Consider the following 22,455-nt stretch of genomic DNA (forward strand, 5'->3'; position numbering starts at 1 on the left):
GCAACAGCTGTTAGGGATACGGAAAGGAGTTGGATTCAGTTCGCATTTAAAGCCCTTCCACACATCTTTTTTTATTTCACATTCACGATGTTTTGTACTCATGCTGGTATCGGGGCAGTTAAATACAACCCCACTTTCAATCGTGTTTGCTCTTGCAAAAGTTGCAGGGCAGGCATATAGCTTTGTTTCCAATCGGTGCATGTCCCATAGCTTCCTGCTGAAATCCTATAATTTTTCACATCAGAAATGTTCTGGGGAGCTGTGTGTCTGTGTGCTATAGCACTTTTGTTGCACTATAAAAAAAGCAGAATGTGTGGACACTACCATTGCACCATTACTGTGTAACTGATATGTTGCAGAATATAACTGCCTCTCAAAAACTTTTCCGGAGGGGCTCAAGCATGTAAAGTGTGAATGCACTCACATCTGTCAATTCAGAATTCTTGGCTACCCTGATCTGATAGTTTAGAATAAAAGCTAATTCCCTAGAGGAAGTGGAAGAGATGATTCACTTTGATCAAGTTTGTTTACCATGCTTATAGGAGTCAATTGTTGGTTGGGCCATTATAGAAGGCAGTTATTTGATCTTCTCCATATGTGTGAGGGTTGTGTGTGTGGTGGGGGGAGGAGTAGAATAGAAAAAATTCTATTTTTGAAAGAAAGAAAAAGGAAGATCCTTAGGGTAATAATCAGTCTGAATTACAGCTTTCAAAATTAATGCCATGCAGGGGTGGCAAGTATAACGTGTGCATTTTTAATCGGTGCACCCCCCCCCCCGTCGGTAATCAATATGCTGTATAACGAATGAGCTTTAATAAGCACACTCTGTTTTATTATTCTTATTAATAATAAGGAGGCCCTTGAAAATATCCATGAAAGGAGGCACTTAAGTTGATAATTAATAAATGCTGGTTTTGGTTTCCGCTGCTAAACAGCTTCCATGAGTGGGCTTGATAGCGGCTAGATCTTCATTCCAGCAGCAGAGGGAGGAGGATGAAAGTGTGTGTGTGTGTGTGTGTGTGAGAGAGAGAGAGAGAGAGAGAGAGAGAGAGAGAGAGAGCGCTGCAGATTAATAAGCAACTATAGCAGAAACTGCTTAACACAATGGAGTTATTTTGTTCTCCAGTTAGGAACATGAGGCAAGGTGGTGAGCTCAGCAAAAGTTCAGCTATGGCAAAAATTGTACCATCTTGGCTAGGTTGGGTCATTTCCCTACCTAAAAAGAAAACTTTTTCAAAGTAGCTTTAATTTGTTCCACCTACAGCATCCCTCTCTGGATGCAAACTGTATGACAGTTTATGATAAACAAAATCAGTAACTTGTACAGTGGTACCTTGGGTTACAAACACCTTGGGTTACAAACACTTCGGGTTACAGACTCCACTAACCCAGAAGTAGTACCTCAGGTTAAGAACTTAATAATAATAATAATAACCAGAAGCCAGGCCCCTGGCTCTAAGACAACTGTTGCACATCCTACAGACTGGGGAGCACGACGTACAGAGATGGGTTTAGTTATGGTGCCTGACCAGCTGTAGTGTTGGCTTATATCCCTGCAGAAGGGAAAGCAGCAACAGATTAGCGCATGAGGGCAACCTGAGGTATTGCTGCCCAAAGCAGTAGTGTTCGAATGAATTTGGGGGTGCACACGTTGGACAGGAACGCCCACAAACCTAGGAAGGACATGGAATGAGGGCAGCATTTTGTGCTGACCTCCCCAGTGCCAAAGGGATGTACTCAATGGGTCACAGAAGACGTAAAAATGGCCTGCCTCCTACTTCGGACTGGATTTGTGGCACGACTGTAAACAAATAATCATCAAGAACAAAATAGGCCGGCCACCACTGGACTATAGATAGGGTTTCAAACAGTGTTATATTTAACTATGAGGCTGCTGGCCTCTGCACATGAATCGTGGAGGGAATGGTAAGGACCATCAGTGCGATCCAGAAGCCCCACCCCGACTCTGCTACATATTGGGCAATCCCCAGTGGCAGCTCCAGACAGGGCTGGGAATGCTCCCTGCCTAAAGCCCTGGAGAGCCCCTGCCTGTCAGTGCAGACACTACTGAGGTGGATGGACCATGTTCTGATTCAGTATAGAGCAGCTTCCTAGGTTCCCAAGTTCCTCCTCCACCACACATGGGGGCAGCAGCTAGTTTAGGGGGCCAGGACAGGCCATGCGGCAGACACAGCTCTTGTTCCGTGTGGGGCTGCCACTGCAGCTGTCCCCCAGCCTCTGCCCCCTGCAGTGGTTGCCTTTCTGTGCCTAACAGTTCGACCAACCCTCGTAGCTGCATAATTGTGCAGTTCGTTCTGCTTCCACGGTGCAGCTTTTTAAAGACTGGGGCAGGTGGGTTCAGGACTGAAATGTAGGAATCGTAGGTGAGTTGGAAGGACATTGAATCGGAAATGAGTTTTGGGAAAAGGAAAGGCGGGAGTCCACAAATGGATAGCAGAGTGCGTGCTCTGCATGCAGACAGCACCAAGGTCAATCACCAGTTTAAAAAACCTCAGGTGATGGGGGGCGGTGTGCCGGCTGATCTATCCATCCCCTCCTACCATGAAATCTAGAATTTGATTGGAGACAGGCATTTTTTGGGGGTTTTTTGTTTTCCTGAAAGAGTTCATGAAGGACATAATAAAGGCATGACCACCCAAAGGGCAATACATCACAAACCTGTAGAAGCTTCTCATCAGAGGCCTCAGGTACACCACAGGAAATGGCTTCTTTGTCATACCACCTCCAACTAGCTGAAAACTAGTTAGCTGGTCTTCAGCCTTTGGGCACAGAGCACCCATTCATGGATTTTTAAATAGAAAAGGTACAAAAAACCCAACCCTCTTCATAGAAGAATTTTCTTCGAACAGCCTTTGAATAATTTTGGATCTTATTTTACTCTTGTGACAAGCTCCACCCCACAGCTATTAGCAAAAAGCAACTTCCCTCTCCCTCCCATCATTCTGCCCACCCCCAATGCACCTATCTGCAGCTCAGGTTACATAGTAAGAACAGTTCAAACAGCATTTTAAACCCATTGTAATCTACCATCATTGTTTATGGCATGAAGAAAAGGTCCTAAATTGCATTTTTAGGACTTGCTTTCTTCATCAAGGGTAGTAATTTGACAAGGAGAGGAAATTTTGGCTTCTTTCACAAGCTTGGCCTAGGATTCGGATTTAAATTTTTGAGAAGCTGCAAGGGGAACAGAAAACTTATTTCTGATCATTTGGGGAGTGGGTAGCTGTGTGGGGAGTGTCTGTAATAATAAAAATAAAAATCAGTTTGTTGACACCAAAGGCGCACGAGCATATTTTTAGCTGAGATATAGGAGGCCGTTGGGCATTTTGCAAGCGCATAACCCAACAAGTAACACACTCATAATTCACTAATGTTTGCTGAATGACAGGGTTAAGTGGCTGCTATTCCCGGCCTCCCACCACACTAATGTATTCCAGACCTGCTCTCCTTCTCCTGGATGGAAGTCAAATTGTTGCCTGCCTGCCTTGATACAGCAGCAGCCTTCCACCGCAAATAAGCCCCACTTCCTAAATGATTTTCATTTGTTTTTCTAATCTAATTTTTCCCTCAGTACCTCACTAATCATCAGTCCCATTAAGGCTTTGATGGGTTGACTGCTTTCCAGAGACGAGGCCATCCCGCAGCCAGCAGGGCGCTGACCTTCAACCGCAGCAGCCCCAAGTCCATCTTCTCTTGTTAAGCAACCTGAGTGCTGAGGTCTCTCTTTCAGCAATGGAAGAAGTCCCCTTAAGAGGGGGCAGAGACCCTTGTGGAGTCTCCACCGTCCCCATTTCCTCTTCCTACCTTGTCGCCATCTAAGATGAAACTAGGAGCTAGATTATTTCTTTTTTTAAAATGTGAAGTTCCAGCTCATCTGAAAGGCTAGGTATCTTATAACTTTCAATCTTTGATTCATTGAGGGGTTTCTGGTTAGGCGTGTGTAGAGATGAATGGAACTGTCACTTTTCAGTTCTTCCTTTTTCTGATCTTAAATTCAGTTCCCAACATTCCTGTCACAATTTGCGATTACAAGATTCTAATGAAAATTCATCAGAATTTTAGGGTGTGAATTTCTGCTAATAAGCACATTTTGGTATGCAGTTTTCCCTTATTTATATATTTTTTTGCAAAGCAGTTTCTCCTGATATAATGCAATTTTCTATGCTACTGTCATTTATCAGCTAGCACACTTTCCATCTTTGTATATGCTGCCTCCGAAGGATCGGCGGTATATTTTGGGCTGTGCCTAGATACGTCACTATCACTAGAGGTTCAGGTGACCTCCGTGGATTGGAGCACCCATTCCCAACTAGTTGGTTCATCATCTATGATTCCTGGACAGGGATAGCTTTGCCATCTAAATCTATGCATTGGTAACCTCACATCTAGATTACTGTAATGCACTATACATGGGACTACCCTCGTGCCTGATTTGGTTGCTGTAAAATGCAGCTTTCAAGATACACAGTGGGGAACCCAGTTTGCTTATATTACATTAGTGTTAAGAGGCAGATTAACTACTGAGACAAGCAAAAGGTTTGGGTGTTGATATGGAAAGCCCTAAGCCACTTGAAAGTGGGGTACCTAGCAGTTCACTTCCCCCAGTACAGACCAAGCTGAGCAGTAAGATCTTCTGAGGAAAGTCTGCTGGTCATTCTGCAGCTAATGGATTCTCGCTTGGTAACAACACAAAAGTGGGCCTTCCTCAGTGGCGGCACCCACCCTTGGAATGGCTCCCACTTCAGCATTTGAGAGGCTGAGATTGGTAATCAGCTTTCAAGCCTCTTAAAGACGTGTGTGTGTGTGTGTGTGTACTATTCAGTTTTATCCACTGTGTATTTATTTTTATTCTATTCTTTTAGTGGTGTTTTACATTGATTTTTTAATTATATTTTATGCAGTGCTATTTTTCTAGAAAAAGAGGTGCTGGAACTCACCAAGAACCAGTATACCAGTTTCTGGGTATCACAAGTGGGGAGAGACAGTACAGGTGTGCTCAGATCCTGTTTGCCTGCTTCCCAAAGGCATCTGATTGGCCACTGTGATGATGCTGGTATAAATGAGGGCTTTTGGTCTGATCCAGCTGCAGGGCTCTCCTTACAGCACTTCTGCCCTCACCTGGCTCCCCACACCTGTTGCATCATTCCCTCTTGATTTTAGCCCCAGGAATTAATTGTCCCAAGGAGCCACCAGCTGTTATCTTCATGGTGTAGATAACAGTAAGTCAGATGGGAAAGAGCTCCCCGCCCCAGCAAAAAAAATACCCCTACCCTTGTGGTGAATGCAAAGTGGTGCCTGAATTGGGGGCTGAAGCAAACCTTTGCAGACTATCTGATATCACTCTGGATAGAGTCATACTGAATCTCCCCCATACAAAATTAGAAATACATTGAAGCCCAGTCTGGCAAAGAACTATATGCTATCAGGTCCTTGCGCCTCTTCAGACAGCTCTAATATTCTTTGTAAAAGAAGAGAGTGATAAGCTTTTTTGAATCAAGGAACCTAGAGATGCAGAAGGATGGTTTTTAATAATAAGTACCACGGTGCAGCTCGCAAGAGAACAAGCCACGCCAGCCTTTCTCAACTCCCTCAATTTAAAATAACCAGTAAAAAAAATATATTTAGTCATTTAAAATATGGAAAGCCCCCGTTTCCAAGGCCGTTGCATCCGATGGGCAGTTAAACACCTCATTAGCCAAAACCATAATGGGCAAGTTGATGCTAGTTGGTGGTGGCTTGATAAATGGTTTGATGCTTTAGTTTTTAAGAGTCCCAGCGACTCTTTTTGCAAGCACCCACCTGGTGGGGACTGTGGAAAACAATCCATGAATCCCTGGGAGCTATGATGTCACACACATCCTTCTGAAGTCTTTCTTGAAACTTTGCCTTTCAGAGTTCTGATGCACAGGAGACAAGCATGATTAAAAGAATGGGGCATCTAGTTATCAAGAAAAGAACCTTCATGCCAGGTAGGTTTATGTCTCCTCCTTAGCAGATGTGGAAATGCGTAGAACACCTTGTCCGCTGTAACAGAGTAATTAAGAAATGATGATTGACTAACCAGAGCATATGGGCACCTTTTTGAGATGAATGCAGGTAAGGGAAGTGGAAAAATAGACATTAACAGCTAGGTGTCAAGCGATTGATGCAAATGACACATCATACAACACTGTTCAAAACAGATTTTTTTATTATTTTTTTCTGAGACAAACACATTGATTTTCTGGACCACAGTAGAGGATGGAAACCTTTCACAAACTTATTTATTTGAAAATACAAATATAAAATTATACTTTCCACATCTGTGATGTGAGAGACCCCCATCCATGTAGTATATTTTTACAACAGGGCTTCGGAAAGCCATACACAGAGACCTGAAAGATGCTTGATATATATAGATACACGTATATATATATATGTATGTATATATATATTTATATATGTATATAAAAAGTCACTACCAAAGTTCGCATCAGTTCATACTAAAATATAAAAGGAAGGGGCTAGGCCTGGCCACTGTGTCATTGTTGATTAAGTACATTTAGAACCACCTGAAAATGCTGAGACTTTGCATTGGATTTACTGATGGAATTCAAAACATGTACAACATATACAGTGAGATTATTTTGCTATCACTAGAATTCAATTGACACTCACATCCCACACATGTGTGGTGGTGTTGGCATATGTACAAACACAGGTTATTCTATAGCACGGGTGACTTCTTTTTTTGTTTGTTTGTTTTTGTCTGAAACAAAATTCTATCAAGACAATACATTCTGATTGTTTGGTAACTGGCAAACAGATCACTTTGATTTTGAATTCCTTTTATTTTTTGGTAATTTTTTTTATTACAGTATTAAAGTATTGCTTAGCTTGCAGAATCTCATGTAGTGCTTGCACACAGTGAGAAAATGGATTGGAATTAGATTCTGCGCACTTTATGAAACTCTACAGTGTATTGATGCAGATTTTTTGGGAATCTGCCAGTGTGTCTAAGGCCCCCTGTCACTCAAAACATAGTTAGACTAGCTTCAGTTTGCTCTTCCAACCATTTTGCTTTTCAGAAAAAAACCCAAAACAAAACAAAAAGGAAACCTTTCAAAACAAATACACCCAAGAGTAAAAAATAAGTAGTTAGTGTTTTTTTTTTTTGTAAACAATTTCATATGCAATATATATATTACACAACCATGGCTGACCTTCAAGAAAAAAATGTAGGAAAACTATATTGCTTTAGTTTTGTTTTATGTTGCATTGAATTAGATGGCAAATGAAACAGGGTGGTTTGGTGGCTGGAGTCCCTAGCCCTCATTCACACTCAAGATTGAAAGAATCGTACAGGGTTAATAGCTGGGTGATGGAGAAGAGAAAATTAAAAAAAGTCTGTACACCTTTCAGGTCATTATTATTTACCAACAATTACCCAATGATTCAACTAGCCTAGCAAGATGTGTAACATTCATCAGCTTGTGTATATACTGCTGTACAAGGGGAAAAAAATTACAGCAACAGAGCCATGCTACCTTAAAGTCCAAGCTACAAATTCAAATTAAAATGAACATTATGTAGAATAGGAAACAAAAAAGGGACAGGTTGCTCTTCATTTTAATCAAGTTAAGATTGGATGGGGTGTGTTTTGTTTCTCCCCTCCCCTCCTTCGGTGGGAGGAGAAACAGGCAATGTGAATTAAAAACTCCCAATATCCCATGAGTGAAATTCTGGCCCTCTGTTCAAGTCAGTAGCAAAAAAGAAAAGTATGCCAGGATTTCATGCCAAGCTCTTTCCAAACTTTTAGATCAATTTTGACATCCAAACACCACGGAAACAGAGAATTTCTCATAGAGTTTCCTGGTCTCTGGTTTTCACAAGATTGTTTTTAAAAATTAACTTTTAACTTGAGGCACAAAGCAGCATTTTCCAATGCTTTCTCCATGGAGGTGTGTAAAGAATCCACCACAGTACTTGAGTGGTGCTTTTCAATCCCTGTTTACACCATTCTGCTCCTACATTTTGGTTTTTGCTAACTCCAAGGCATTGTTTGGAAGGGGAAGTTTGGAACAAAATGATGAGATGCTGAAGATGGGGCTTTTTGCCTGCTCACCTTGACTAAAATAAAGATGCAGCTGAGCCTTCTGTGCTAAAATTAATTGTTTTCAAAAACAAACAAACGAATCCAAATCCTCTGAAACAGATTTCTAGATGAGTGAGGGAACTAAAACGAACCTTAGCCTAGGAAGCCACTTCAGAAACATACCAGGTTCCACACAAGTTGTGCTATGGGCCACTGGGGCTTTTCAAAAGGTATAGAAACATCTAAAACATATTCACACAGGTTATCAATTTTTTTCTTCTGAGCATTCTTTTTTAAAAAAATATTTTTTCTCTTAGTAAAATCATTTTATTATACCATGCCTCCCTCTTTTTTTATTTTAAAAAATAAATTAAAAAAATCCAGTTTTGCATATCTAGCGTTAGCATTTAAGGTAGTATGGCACACCCTCTTTATAAAAGTCAAAGGGTGGGGGAATCTATAAAATGCCGCAGCAGTTTTGCTAGCATTTTTTTCCTTCTTCTTCTTCTTTTTATTTTATTTTAACATTGTGAGACCTTTGGTTAGTTGAAACCACATGAGATCAGCAGAAAGAAAAAACACAAAAAGAAAATTTAAGTTTTTTAAAAAAACACCTGCCCAAAATTATTAGCATTTCGTTTTGTCTTAAATAAGAGAAAGTTCTATCCTTACTGGTCCTAAATCTGAATAACTACATCTATGTATTTAACCTTAATTACGATACAACTACCAATATGTACTAGAAGAGGAAGAAAGAGAAGAAAAGAGAAGGGTTTGGGGGTTGTCACTACACTAGCATCAGGACAGCACTCTTACAAGATAGTCATTTTTATACATTATTAACATACAACAATGATCAAATAATCTGCTATGAGGTGACAGGGAATGAATGACGAGGAGGAACACATGGTAGTATACAGTACAGGCACACGCTCCCGGGAACTCCTCACAGGAAAGCTCCATTGAAATGAATGGGAGCTGCGCAGAGCTCCTGGGAGGGAGAACTCGACATCATTTGAAAGGAGCCTTCAGAGAAGTCGTCCCTGATAGGTGGTACTCTGATGTCATCTACATTGATTAAAGAGTAATAAAAAAAAATTCCCTGACTTTTTTTTTTTTTACACACTTGACTCTCAGGGAATTTGGTTTGCAGTTAATTACTTTTCTTTCTTTATTATTATTATTAATAGTATTATTATTATTTAGTGTACTACTTGATCAAGTCTCAATTTTAAAAAGCGTCCAGCATTCTGGCTTTTAAACCTGGTTGTTTTGAAATAAGAAAATAATAATAATAATAATAATAATACAACCAAAGACATTACACAACCAACCAACAAACAAAAAACAACCCAAAATCAACAACAAACAAAGAAACCCATGTTTTTTGTTGTTTAAAAACAAGACCCTCCCCCCTCCTTACGGTTAGCATTATGGTGCCTCGGTGAGTGTTCAAAGATGCTTTGCTCTAACTTGTCTATTGAACAACTATGTTAGCCTACTTGTTAGTAAAGTTTTACAAAAATAGGAGCGCAGCAGCTTTTTTTTCTCTTAACAAATGTCGCATTCAGTGTCTTATTCTGGCTGTACCTAGAGTACCAAATTTATAAACGTAACAATTTAAAAAAATATTAATAAACCTTGTCAATATTAATGTTAAAAAAAAGAATATATCCACACTATAGTTATGCTTGTAATATCACCTACTGTGTTGTACTTCGAGTTGCTGTTGCTGGCCTATTTGACCCATATTTAAAAAATTAAATTAAAAAATATCCTTCATAAGACTCCTCCCCAGCAGAGGACCATATATATAACAGCCAAACATTAAACATGTGCAAATTGGAAATTGTCAGTTTTTCCCTACCAGTCACAGTGCAATGATGTTTTTTATACATTTTTTTTTTTCAAATCTGTTTTCATCTACAATAAATTAAATCTTCTCTTGCGTCTAGGGTGATAAACTTGTAGCACTGAGGTATTCAGAACAATATTTTCTTTTTTAAAAAAACAAACAAACTTTGCTTTCCCTAATTTGTTAATATAGGAAAGAATGGATGAGGTGAGAAGATGCAAGGCTTAATTTGCACCCCCTGCCCACAGCGTGGGAGCTTCCAAGTGGACTCGCTTGGCCAGAGAGCTATAGAAGGCGTCAGGGTGGCTGAAATGAATGGACAGTCAGTCAGGTGATCTAAAGAATGGTTTAAAAAAAGTGTGCTTGGATTTTTAAATACCGTCTTAAATATTATATTTGTAGCTTTTTCAATCTTGGGAAAAGCAGTTTTTCCCCCCTTCTTAACTTAAAAATGTAACTAGACTGTTACTTTATAAGCTGTGCACAGATGTCTAGTTAATATGCTGGTATGACGCTAGTACAGTTATAAGGTCTAACACCTACAGAGCAAGCTAAACAGTGTTGATCTAACTGCTATGGGCCAGCTCTGGCAGTCGATCTCAAACGTTTAAAAATGTCAGGGTGCGACCCACTGGGAGCTTTGCCATTCCATGTGCTGGCGAGATGAATGGGAGCCAGGAAGGAACTGCCCTTGGGCCTCTTCTGTTCACTTGCAGAAGAGAAGCTTCCAGCAGATCGGGGAGCCCTAATCTTTGTCTTTTTCTTCCGTTCAGTACAGAAACTGCCTTAGTCTGACTCCATCACAAAAATATTATGCATTTCTCTTTTTTAATAGTTTATATGTAAGTTAATGGAATTGTATTTACAGTATTATTATTTTTTCAGAAATCACAATTTCAAAAAACCTTATATCGCCTCTTTTTCAACAACAAAAAAATGCACTTATAGAAAAAGGACGCACAAAAAACTTTGTAGTCCTTGCCTTATTGCCGAAAATAGATATAATTAGGTTAACTAATACAAAGAACTGCTAGAGATCTTGTTACTGAGCCAGCCTCCCATTCCCTATACAGCATAAATAGAATATGTCCGCTCACTTGTCTTGCTTGCTCTACTTCTAAATTCAGTGTGTGCTAAATTCCACCTGAAAAAAGTTTTTTTAGCTTCAGAATTGGTACCAGTCAACTGAGAATCGTGTTACCACTTCAGCTTCTTTTAAGCGACAAAAGTACATAAAACAAAATAAAGGGGTGGGAGGTTATTAAAAAGCAAAGCCAAAAAAAAAAAAAAATCCTCGTATTATATAAACAGTTATATTATGGTTAGGCTTTTTCTAAATACACAAAGTAGTTGGTCTACGTGACTACAAGCCTATGTCAAAATACTACAAAAGAGTGATTAAAATAGATTTCAAAGGGGAAAAACATCAAGAAAAATAATAAAATGAACAAAATGGATTATATATATATACACGTATTCTTTTCTTTAAAAAGCTGTTGTTCTATATAGTACAGCAGGTTTGTGAGATGATAGAGATTGTGGACAACCCAAGTCCGCTGAATGCCACCTCCAGTTTGTGTGGGTTATTGGTGATGATGCAATGCTCAAAGTCTGATTGATGATGTATCACCTAAACATGGAACCATTCAGAAACTTCGCCCTGTCTTGCCTGGACATCCAGATATACTCTACAGTGCGTTTTTTGAAAAGGAAAGAGAGAGAGAGAATGAGAGTGAGAATTGATAGAAACAACAACAATTATAGCCAACATTTCAGAGACATGTTACTAGTTCTAGGGGCCTTCCTATGGGTTTTATGGTCACATGTTGAAGGTGGTCTACCTGGGATGTCATTTGTTTCCCAACAGGCCACCATACGTTTGTGTTAAAGGGCGAGGGACTTATGCATGTTGATATCCAGAGCTGTGTGTAACCAACTTTGTGTTAAGAATATCAAAATGCTGCACCACATCAGCTCAAGTTCAGAAACAGGGAAAGTGGAATTCTGGTGCTTACATACACTATGCAATTATGTCGTATGCCTCCTTATTCTGTGATTCACAGGGAGCTATTTGGCGTGCACGAGTCCCCTCCCCCGACCGGTGGAAAGCAGATTTAGCCTCCCCACACCCAACTTCTGATATGTTAGCGGGCACAGCTTCCAGGTATAAGGTTAGAATTTAATCTTTTTTCTTTTTCTTTTTTTTAAAGAAAGCTGAAATTCTTAGGGAATCTGATTTCGGTGGCTAATATCAAATTCTCCAGCTTTCTGCCGCTCTAGTGGCACCGTAGCATACACACAGAGTCTATTATTCATGTGGTAACTGCACCTATCTGCCGAGAAACGTGATAGGGAAAGAGGAACTGGGTGATTGAGACTCTTAGGCAAATGACCTACAAGGAGAGCTAAGATGGTAACTTACACATAATATGAATTACCCTTAAAACAGAAACAGGCAGGGAGCTAATGCTGCAAACAGGGACTCTCTGCTTCTAGGTCCATGCAACAAAATAAGGGTTATGTTAAGTGCCAGGAATGTTAATATTGACAATAACTTGGTCCTAGGGCCATAGCTCAGTGGCAGAACACATGCTTTGTATGCAGAAGGTCTCAGGTTCAACTTCTGACATCTCCAGGTAAGGCTGGAAGAGACCCCGTCTGAAACCCTGAAAAACTGCTGGCAACCAGTGTAGATAGCACTGAGCCATATGGTCCAATGTGTCTGACTCCGTATAAGGCACCTTCCTATGTTCCAAGTGTTGTCTTCCTTTTAAGGTCATGCGCTGTGGAGCCACAAGGTCCTCAAAATTAGAGTTCAATGCAAACCCTTTAAAATTTTTATAGGTTGGAGTTACTTGTGAGTGAGAAGAACTTCTGTTTCCTTGGGGTTCTTGGAAGGACGTCATGTGTCTGAGATGGCTCCTCCTCCTGCGCGTTGCCCCCAAAGAGTTTTTCTTCATACCATCCTTATGGGCTTTGGAGACATCATCCCTGTTGGCCAGCTCCTCCACCCACAACCTGCCCTCATGTTTATCATGGATTCCTGGGGGAATCTACTGCTGGTGCATTCAGCTTTCCCATCACCTTAGGCGTCACTTGTTGTGTCACTTGTTGACTAGTTTGTGTGATGGTTTATGTTTTCCTAGCATGCCCCATTCAGCTTTTCATAACTCTTGAACATGGAGAGTGATGCATGGCCATGCAGTGCCACTGGTCTGGAAAGGCAGCTTTTGGCTTCTTACAGCAGTTCAAGGAGCCTTCTTGCTTTGACCTCTCAGGAGAGGGAGCACTCAGTCTCAGAGAGCCTCTGCCCTAGGCATTCTAACTTCCTGCTGTATGCCTTCTTGAACAGGCTGGCCTTGGTGGTTCCATGCCTTATGGAATGTGCCACTAAGATGGACCACTTGTGTCCAGAAGATGGAGAATAGGAAAGAGGAGGGAGAAGAAGAAGAGGGCAGAAGGAATGCTGACTTAGTGCACCATTCTTCCTTCAATGGGACTTAGGTACATATTTACCCCTTTCCAGTCCTGGACAGGGGGACTGCAATGGTAGGGAAGGGCCTGTTGCTGGTGAGGACCTGGCAGCCTGCATCTCTCTGACCAGTACCCCTGTAAAACGTTTGAGAATTCCTTTTCTCCAGACAAGCGCAGTATTGAGAGGACTTAACCCCCTCCACTGACAGTTCACTTGCAGCCCAGGGCTTTAGCCTTCCTTGGACGTGGCTTGGAGGGCTCTCCTGTTCACCTGCTTCAGAGGCTTCTGGTTCCTACAACACGTTTCCCTTTGAAGGTGACTTTGCCCTGCTGTGGGGCATAGTGTTTGGCTGTTGATGCCAGCCAAGGCTGAGATGCGGGTGGGGAGAGATCCAAATGGGCTCTGCAGGCTTCTCCATCACCTCAATGAATCTCATGGTGCCTGCTTGCTCTCAGCCATCTGGGCACAATCTTCTCCACTATCCCACTTGGGGCTCCTCTCTCTCTCTGCCTCCTCCTCTTCTGTGCAATTGTGCCAGTGTGAACCACAAACCTCCTGTGCTACAGGAACAGCCTCCCAAATGCCCCAGCAGATGGGGAATGAAAGGGGAGGCAGGGAGAGAGAGAAACACACAGAAGAAGGAAATACAGAAGACAAGCTAGGAGCTCAAGTTGATCCCAACCATCCAGCTCATGAGGCAGGGTGGTCTGGTGAGAAGGATGTTCCCTCCCCCTGGGTAGTCTCATCTAACTGGGGCCATAATTTGATCCAGCCAGAGGGAGGAGCCATCCCAGACACATGGCTGCTCTCCAGGAACCTGTGGGGGAACTTCATTTACACATTTTTTAGAAAAGTAAGAGATGTGGTTGGCAAACAACTTGGATGAAAAAGCATGCCAATAGTTGATGTAAAGTCTTCCTTTTTCTGAAACAAACAGGCCCTCTTCACAGGACTTCAAAACCAAGTATGAAGGTGAACCTGTGCTCTTTGATGCAGGTGGTGGTGGGTGCATTGAAGGGCAAAAATAAAGAGAGTGGCATGAAAAGGGAAGACAGAGTGGTGTGTAACTAAGCGCCATGGTGGAGTTAAGAAAGAGGCATGCTGCATTTGTAATAATGACTTGGATATGGAAGTGATTGTTATTGAATCCCACCGGTACCTAATTTTTAATTTTTCTTACTGGCTTCAGCCAATATAATCAGTGAGAATGAGACATCTAAATAACACGTGTTCACACTGCCTCTCTAAAAATTAACTTCATGTTTCTATCCACCAAGCTCTTTATTCATTCTACTTGGCCTGGTGCCAGAAGGGATACCCTCTCCCAACACACCTGAAATCAGGCCTCACATATCAAGAAGTTCCCTAGAAGACGTTCTCAGAGCAAGGCCCTGGGTTTAAGGCAGCAAAAGTCATTTGTGGCAAAATCCTACTTGAAAAGAACAGAGCAAAACTTGAGTCACAGCTAACTCAAATCATGCTGGTGTCAGTAGGAATTAGCCATGGCTAGGGTTTTTTTTTTGCCAGTTTGTGCCCACTCGGCTATCAGGCTCTGGGTCTGTTTCAAGCAAGGCCTCTCTCTGGAAACCTCTTGAGTAGCTTGGCTTTCCCAATAGGCTTATGGGAAGCTGTCAGACAAGGCAGCTGCAGTGGATGGAGGTAGCACAGCTGACACCTCTGAGCTTCTGATCCCCAAGCTTCTTTCCTGTTTGGTGGTCTTGGTGTTTAGGAGGAGACGTGAAAAATACAGGTTGGAGAGGAAGCTATGAACCAGTAAATCCTCGTTCAGATCTTAGCTCAGCCATGAACTGAGCTATGCTAGTATCGCTGCTTCAACTGTGATCTGACCTGCAGCTCTACCTACCTACCTACAATGCAGGGCTGTTGTGAGAATTACTGAAATGTTGTGTGTGAAGGACTTCACTGGACTCCAATGCTAAGCATAAGAATAATGATCGGCAGAAGTATGTGGACCAAATGGTACAACCTTTCTGTAATTGGGAACAGGTTAGGAAAGGCTATCCAGGGCCTGTTTTTGCCTGTGTTTGTGTGGTTGTCAAGAAGAAACAAGGATTGCCGCAAAAGATATTCTCAACAAGGCTCACAGAGGACTAGATGTCTCTGAAGCTACAGCAGAAGATACCTAGTGGAGTGAAGAAAACATGGCGCACAAATTACAGAAAGGCTCTTCATTTGAAATGGGCTTATTTCAGCCACTGCTTATTGCCTTGTTAATGGCGGTTACAGCGCTCATGTGGGTACTGGGTGAATTAATGCCGTATGGTTACCTGGTTAACACTTGTTAGCACCAAAACACCATTTTAAACTGCTCATGTAGTGTTTTTTCTGTGAGTAGCAAGACTGCATTTGAACCTGGTTGCTGTTAGTAACTTTAACATAATAAGCAAGCAACCGTTAATGGCACCAGTTTGAGACCCTGGTTCACCTAGAATGGTGTCCTGGTTTTCTTTTTGTTGTATCTCACTGCCAGTCACTGAGATCATACTCCATAGAAATACATGTAACTGCCTTATACTGAGTCAGGCCATTGGTGCATCCACCTCAGGCAGCAGTTTTAGGTGGGCAAATATTTCCCAGCCCTACCTGGAGATGCTGGAGATTGAACCAGGGACCATTTGCTTGCAGGGCAGATGCCTGACCACTGAATTATGGCCCTTCCCCAACTGCATGTTCTAAAGGTTAGTGACAAGTACAGAATTTATTTATTTCAGTACATGTAATACCCTGTCTTTCTTCCACCATAGAGCTCAAGCTGGCATATATGGGATTCTCAGGCACTAACCAGACTCAGACCTGCTTAGTTTCAGCAAGGTATCTTTATCGCGTCACACCCTCAAGTCACACCCTGGGTATGATGCAGAGCATGCTCCCTAATGAGAATCATGGAGCATTGTTATGTGTTTTGCAAGGGGTGTGTGTGGAACAGATGCAACTCAAATGCCTTAGCATCCTTGAGAACCTTTTTAAAAACTCATTTGTTCATGGTCGAAAAACCTTGGGTCACTTAAAACCACACCACCATATACTTATTCACCCCTCTGACATTCATAAAGCCTTTCACAAGCATCATGCCAAATTCTCCTAATTTCAGCAATCATTATTTTAATTCCATGCATTGATTTGGAATTTAGAAGGCATGCAATTAGCAGCAAAATAAAGCATTTACCACATTTAGATATATATGTATATAAGCTGGTCATGGACTGTTTTCTAGGAGTTGTTTTTACTCTTTAGACTGAATATTTATAATTTGATATGCAAAGACCCCACATTGGGGTGGTCAGTTGAAGGGTAGGAAACAGGCAGGGATCCAGATAGGACATTAGTAAGTGGATAGTTTTAATTTGAGGTAGCTGTTCTGAAAGTACTAACAGTCCTTCTTGTGCTACGGGATTTGACATAGCACTTAGAGGTGGATTTGAAGCAGTAAAGCATTGCACTTTTGAATGCTGCTTTTTCCACAAGTCTCTAGTCCACATTAATGGTACTTATTAAAAAAAATGCTCAGAGAAGGTTGAGGATTCCTCAACAGCTCTTTGTATCTGAATAATCAAATAGATTGCATAAAAATGAAATTAATGTAAAGACACTTAGCAAAATTTGCTCAGGATCCCTTTCCACTTTCCATCCCAGAAAACTGAATAATAATAATAATAATAATAATAATAATAATAGTAATAATCTTACAAGGAAAAAAGGATTTAAAGACAGGAAGAAAGAAAAGTGTAAGAATGTAAAAAAAATGACAAAATATAAGGGACATAGTTGAAAATATAAATGCTATATACTGGAATACCTCCAAGTGAGATGGCAACCAACCCTGTGTAACGTTTCAATGGTATCCATTTGTAAAAGCCGTTGCAATCAAAGGCCCCTAAAATTGTACAATTGTTAATGTCATCAGTGTGATACATGGGAAGAGATTGTGATTTTTATTTATTTTTTGCATGGATTTATCAAAAATCTCAAGTGTGTGTGGTGCCAGCATGAATATTTAGAAAAGCTGCAATCTAGTCCTGCTAACATCTCTGTGGATTCAATTCTAGGGATATTTTTCCAAGATCACATCTGAAAAGTAAATTTCTTAAGCTGCTGTTAGTAAATGGATGGCGTGAAAGGTATTAAAAAGGCAGCTACTTTCTGTAGAATGTTATTGAACGTAAAATTAAAGAGCCAGCTGTGTGCAGGCACACACAAAATAATTTTAAAGGCCACATTAGTGCAGACAAAGCACAATGCTGAGTGCTGTATTATTCTTTGGAAGCCAGGCTGCTGCAAAAGGTCAACAGCGCACACATTTTCAAGAACAACCCGATCTTTTCTTTCTTTAGGCGAAAAATGGAAATGAGGGGTGTTGCAAAGTGGTGATAGATGGCAGTTTAGATTGATGTAGGTTTTAACAGAATAATAATCTGTCTTTCACTGTACAGCTGATCCAATGGGATTTTGCAAGTTACCCAGCTGACATTACAAGGGGAATGGAATTAAAACAAAAACCATACATGTCCGGGTGTTAACTTTTTTAACGCAGTAAAACACTTTTGGAACTTTGTCTGCACTTTGGGTTAATTAGGATATAGCTCCAGATACAAGAAAATGGACAGGAATAATCCGTTTGGCTTAAAATAATTTGGTTAACTGGCCACTAAACAGCGTCAGACATTCATGCTAACATACACAATTGAACACAGTAGAATTGAGATGGGGGGAGGGGGGACTTGCATGCAAATTTGTTGAGCAAAATTTCCACTCGAAAATTAGTAATTTTCCGCTTCCAAATTAATAATCACACCACATTAATACTAAAACATCTTGTATTCGCTTGAGGAAAAAAATACGTTAAAAACTTGCTAACATTTTTGCAGACGAACAGATTTAAAGCATCAACTTCAGTTCTTTATAAATTGGATTCACATAACCATTCCTCCACCCACCCATACACTATGCAACCTTTTTCCACCTTCCAAAAACGGATTAGATCTTAAAACTGAATACAAAACAATGGCACAGCAAGAAGCCCCTGTTCTGGTGATGTGAATCCATTCACTCATGGGTAGCTGGTAAGGTGAAGAGCAAGGTAACTTTCCATGCTAAGTGTTATTATATCAGTAGTTCATTTCTAGCCCAACTAAAATTTTAAAAAGTGATACAGGCCATTCCTTGCTTCCTGTTTTAAGGTTATAGGAGTGTTCCTGCAAATTCCTCCTATTCATACAGTGGTGCCTCGCAAGACGAAAAGAATCCGTTCCGCGAGTCTCTTCGTCTAGCGGTTTTTTCGTCTTGCGAAGCAAGCCCATTGACGGATTAGCGGATTAGCGCTATTAGCGGTTTAGCGGCTTTTAGCGGCTTATCGGCTTAGTGGATAAGCGGCTTAGAAAAAGGGGGGGGGTCATCTTGTGAAGCAAGCCCATAGGAAATTTGTTTTGCGAAGCACCTCCAAAACGGAAAACTCTTTCGTCTAGCGAGTTTTCTGTCTTGCGAGGCATTCGTCTTGCGGGGCACCACTGTACATCTACTTTTGACAAAGGGTTAGGGTGCAAGGAGCTGCTCCCAGATTCTTGGGAGCATGAGCAGAGTTCTCAACCTTTATAACTTTTGGGATATGGAGGTTGCTTGGAGGAGTACAGATAGATCTCATCTTACACTGATTTTACATACGTGATTCCAGCGTTACACAGATCACAGAAAAAAAATTAAAATAAGGAGGGGTGGGAGATCAGGGAAAACCCCCAGGAAGGCCGTCTAAGGTTATGCAATGGCTCCTGTGAGATCTCACGGGAGCCCTCCAGGGCCTTCCAGAGCCCAATAAGCGAAGTGGATTGGGGGGGGGGCAAGGTCCACTCGGTGACGACTTTAGACAGGGAGGGATGGTTGTGAAGAGCTGTTCCGGGGATCGTTCTGCCTTTGTGCAATTTCCCTTATATGCACAATAGCCGGAATGTAACATGTAAGTGGAGATCTACCTGTACTTTAGGATCTCAAAATTAGCTCATGTAAGCATTTTTGTGGGGGTGGGGTGGGGTGGCTTATAGCCAGAAAAAAACTTAAGCACACCTTTGGAAATTAAGCACTCCTGTTTTTGTAGGATTGTGGCATTTGTTATCTTTCAGCTGCTCGAGTGGGAGCACTAAAGTGAGATCTCTCACCTGGGTAAGATTGCTATGAAAAAAACTTAACAGGTTTCCTTAAACAGAAGCGCACACACATTGCTAAAATTAAAAAAAAGACACTTGGTGTGCTGTGCTGCTTGATGGATCAGAGGAAATCTCTGCCCCCCCCTTACAGAAATAAATACACAGTGCAACTTCTGTCAAATGGACACCTCTCAGCAGCTGACGTTTATCTGGAATAACGGAGCACAATGCAAGTCCAGTATCTGGCAAAAGATCTAAATATGTGGTCTGGCTGAATGAAGTCTTATTGTACCTTGCAAGGGAAGTGTAACGGTTTGCTGTTACAATCAAAAGAAAGTGAAGCTTCAGATATATGGAATCCATAGAGGATGCCGGGGCAAAGGCAGAGCCACACAAATAGATTCAATTTAGCTTCTAATACACGGGACAGGCTTTGTGTGGCTTTGAAGGCCTATTTAGAAAGTGTAGTAGCTTCTATAACAGGAGCCTACCCTGACAGCGGTGGGAGGGATTGCACTCGTTGGCAGCTAACTCTGCTCATTTCAGAGCCCAGGACACGCTAGGAGGAGAAACGGGGAAACGAAGAGGACTACTTACAGCAATTCCATGCCCAAAGCCGGAGCCAGGCTGGGGGCTGGCAGCACTTATGTAGTTACCAACACCGGAGTCTTGACTGGCTGTACCGTAGAGGTCTGCAACGGGACCCGGGCTGTTCGCCCCTGGGAATCCTCCGGGCCGGGCTGGGTTGGAGCCTGCCGGGGAAGCGGGTGCGCCAAAATTCGGTTGAGCACTGTAGCTATTCAAGACTGGTGTGCAGAGAATAAAGCTGGGTATGAGGCCAGAAGCCGAGCATGCACAGTTATTACAAAGCCAAACACTAAAAAAAGAAAAGAAAACAGCCTAGGTCCAACTTCTAACACTTAACCAAGGCCATGCGATAGGAGAGCAAGTACTCAATAATAGTCAGCCCATACTACTAAGAAGCTTGGAGCTCCAAATATATAGAAATATGTATAAAGAGAGAAGGAAAAAAAAACACCATTCAACACACTACTGCAACCAGAGACGGTAGGTGCTCAGTTTCACCAAATTATCACAAAAATATATATTTTTCAACATCTGATTTGATGCTCATGCAGTAGTAAAACGAGTTTTCTAGATCTGGGCACGTCGAGACAGCATTCACATCCCATGCAAACTACAAAGGAACTAGTTTTAGACTACACATTGTGTTAATATTGATATTAAATGTTGATAAGCAAAGAAAGAAAACCGTTTTTTGGATCCACTGAAAACTTTCAGATGAAATATATGTCCTGTCCACCCACCCACTTTTTAGCTCTCAAGGTACATGAAGACTGGGAGGTTTGAAATGCTTTTCTTTAAAACAAACAAACAAACAAACAAACAAACAAACAAACAAATGATATGCAATGGAACATTTGGGGTGTTTTAGGTACCAGAGGAGGGTTGGTTTCCCTTTCCTCCTCTCCTAATAATGAGTGTCTGTCTCCATCTCCAAAACTATTATTTGGGCACTATCGGAATGCACAAAGAAATGAGTAGCTAGAAGCAGAAACAATCCTATAATCTTAATTATTTCCAGAGAGGGAAGGAGGGAGGGAAAAAATGTAAATAGTAATAGGGAAGTCAGCTCCTTTAGCTGAAAGCACGATGCATCTCTTTTTGTCAACTATTTGGTAGAAAAAGTGAAATTAGCAGATTTAGTGGAGGAGGAGGAGGAAGACCCAACCATAAGTAGTATGCTACAAAGAGAGAGAACTGCCAGCTTTATGCTTTGAGACCATCCACCTGCCTTCATGACTATATCAAGGCAAGCAGTGCTATTTCTTGAGCTGATCATTCTTGACCTTTTAAAATCTATTGCTTAATTATGCTGAACAAGATGCTCTCAAATAGCTCTGACTATAATGCAAACCTAGAAAATGATGTTCCAGGAACGCTGTTATTAAATAAACCTTTGCTGTTATTGGTCTATTTGCATTGTCTAGAGATGTTTGATATGTAAAATAATTGGTGGAAGTATCTGAAAAATGCTTTTAAAGAAAAAAAGAGAAAGAAACAGGATTAAATAGCAAAAAGACACAGGGCCTGCCCTCTCTGACAACAAACTACAGAGCACCGTTCCCTCTATACATCTAGGCAGAGTGAAATGGGAGGTTGCAAAGCCTTTACCATAGCTTTGAATCTTTCAGCCCACCAAAGATGCAAGCTTGTAAGTTTCCCCAGAGGTCAAAATGCCATGTTGCCTGGAGGTATAGTTGGGAATCCTGCCTCCCCTTTCCCAAGCTGGGAGAAAAAAACTATCTGGGAGTAATATGCCCCTGGGCATTTCACATTGGTTTTCTTTCAGCATCTTGCTAGATTCCACACTTTTGAGGGAAACAGCTGTTTGTCTATTTACAGAAAACTCCACAACATTTCCTGGAAAAGAGGGGCTTTCCCCAAAGCCTCACACACCAAAAGGGAATCTTTCCACCTCTAACGAACACCCATACTTAAAAAATAGATAAATTGAAAAACAAATCTGGTACATCTTGAGCAACACAAATCTGCAAAGTCCTAAAATAAAGGCCAGCTGTAAATGTGCAGCCCCTCCCATAGCAAAATATTGTAAGTATTAACCTGGCAGAGATAAAATGGGGTCTGTGTGCATGGAGAGAATGCATGAAGCAGTATCCCTAGTGTTTGGCAGGGGAACAGGTGACTACAATCAGCACTGAGGCTGGGGAGAAAGATCTAGGAAAGTAACTGCATTGTGCTGGACTGAAATGGCAAAACAACGTACTTAAAAAAATATTAAAGATTAAATGTCAAGCTAACATTTGGCGTTCTCACTCATGGAGAAAAACAT

General features: G+C 41.4%; 1 protein-coding gene and 1 long non-coding RNA gene across 44 annotated transcripts in view; one reads left to right on the plus strand and one right to left on the minus strand.

The window, feature by feature from the left end:
* The window catches only part of LOC307204319, a 44,278-nt gene extending 33,937 nt beyond the window's left edge, over positions 1–10,341 (plus strand). For all 4 annotated transcript variants that reach the window (XR_013833574.1, XR_013833575.1, XR_013833576.1 and 1 more), the window contains 2 exons: positions 5,915–5,990; positions 10,143–10,341. This is a non-coding gene — a long non-coding RNA (uncharacterized lncRNA). The remainder of the gene's footprint in view (positions 1–5,914; positions 5,991–10,142) is intronic.
* Positions 6,194–22,455, minus strand: part of MSI2 (musashi RNA binding protein 2) — a 413,369-nt gene continuing 397,107 nt past the window's right edge. For 22 of the 40 annotated variants that reach the window (XM_079955691.1, XM_079955709.1, XM_079955693.1 and 19 more), the window contains 3 exons: positions 20,178–20,386; positions 17,243–17,320; positions 6,194–11,638 (listed from right to left, as the gene is read on the minus strand). In XM_079955691.1, coding sequence (XP_079811817.1) covers positions 17,279–17,320; positions 20,178–20,386 — 251 coding nt within the window. In that variant the 3' untranslated portion in view covers positions 6,194–11,638; positions 17,243–17,278. Of the gene's footprint in view, positions 11,639–12,167; positions 15,569–17,242; positions 17,321–20,177; positions 20,387–22,455 lie in introns of those variants that run through there. The other 18 variants (XM_079955714.1, XM_079955708.1, XM_079955703.1 and 15 more) reach the window with 7 other exon arrangements.

This window comes from Podarcis cretensis, assembly GCF_951804945.1.
Source record: "Podarcis cretensis genome assembly, chromosome: 15".
In the NCBI taxonomy this organism is placed as follows: Eukaryota; Metazoa; Chordata; class Lepidosauria; order Squamata; family Lacertidae; genus Podarcis; species Podarcis cretensis.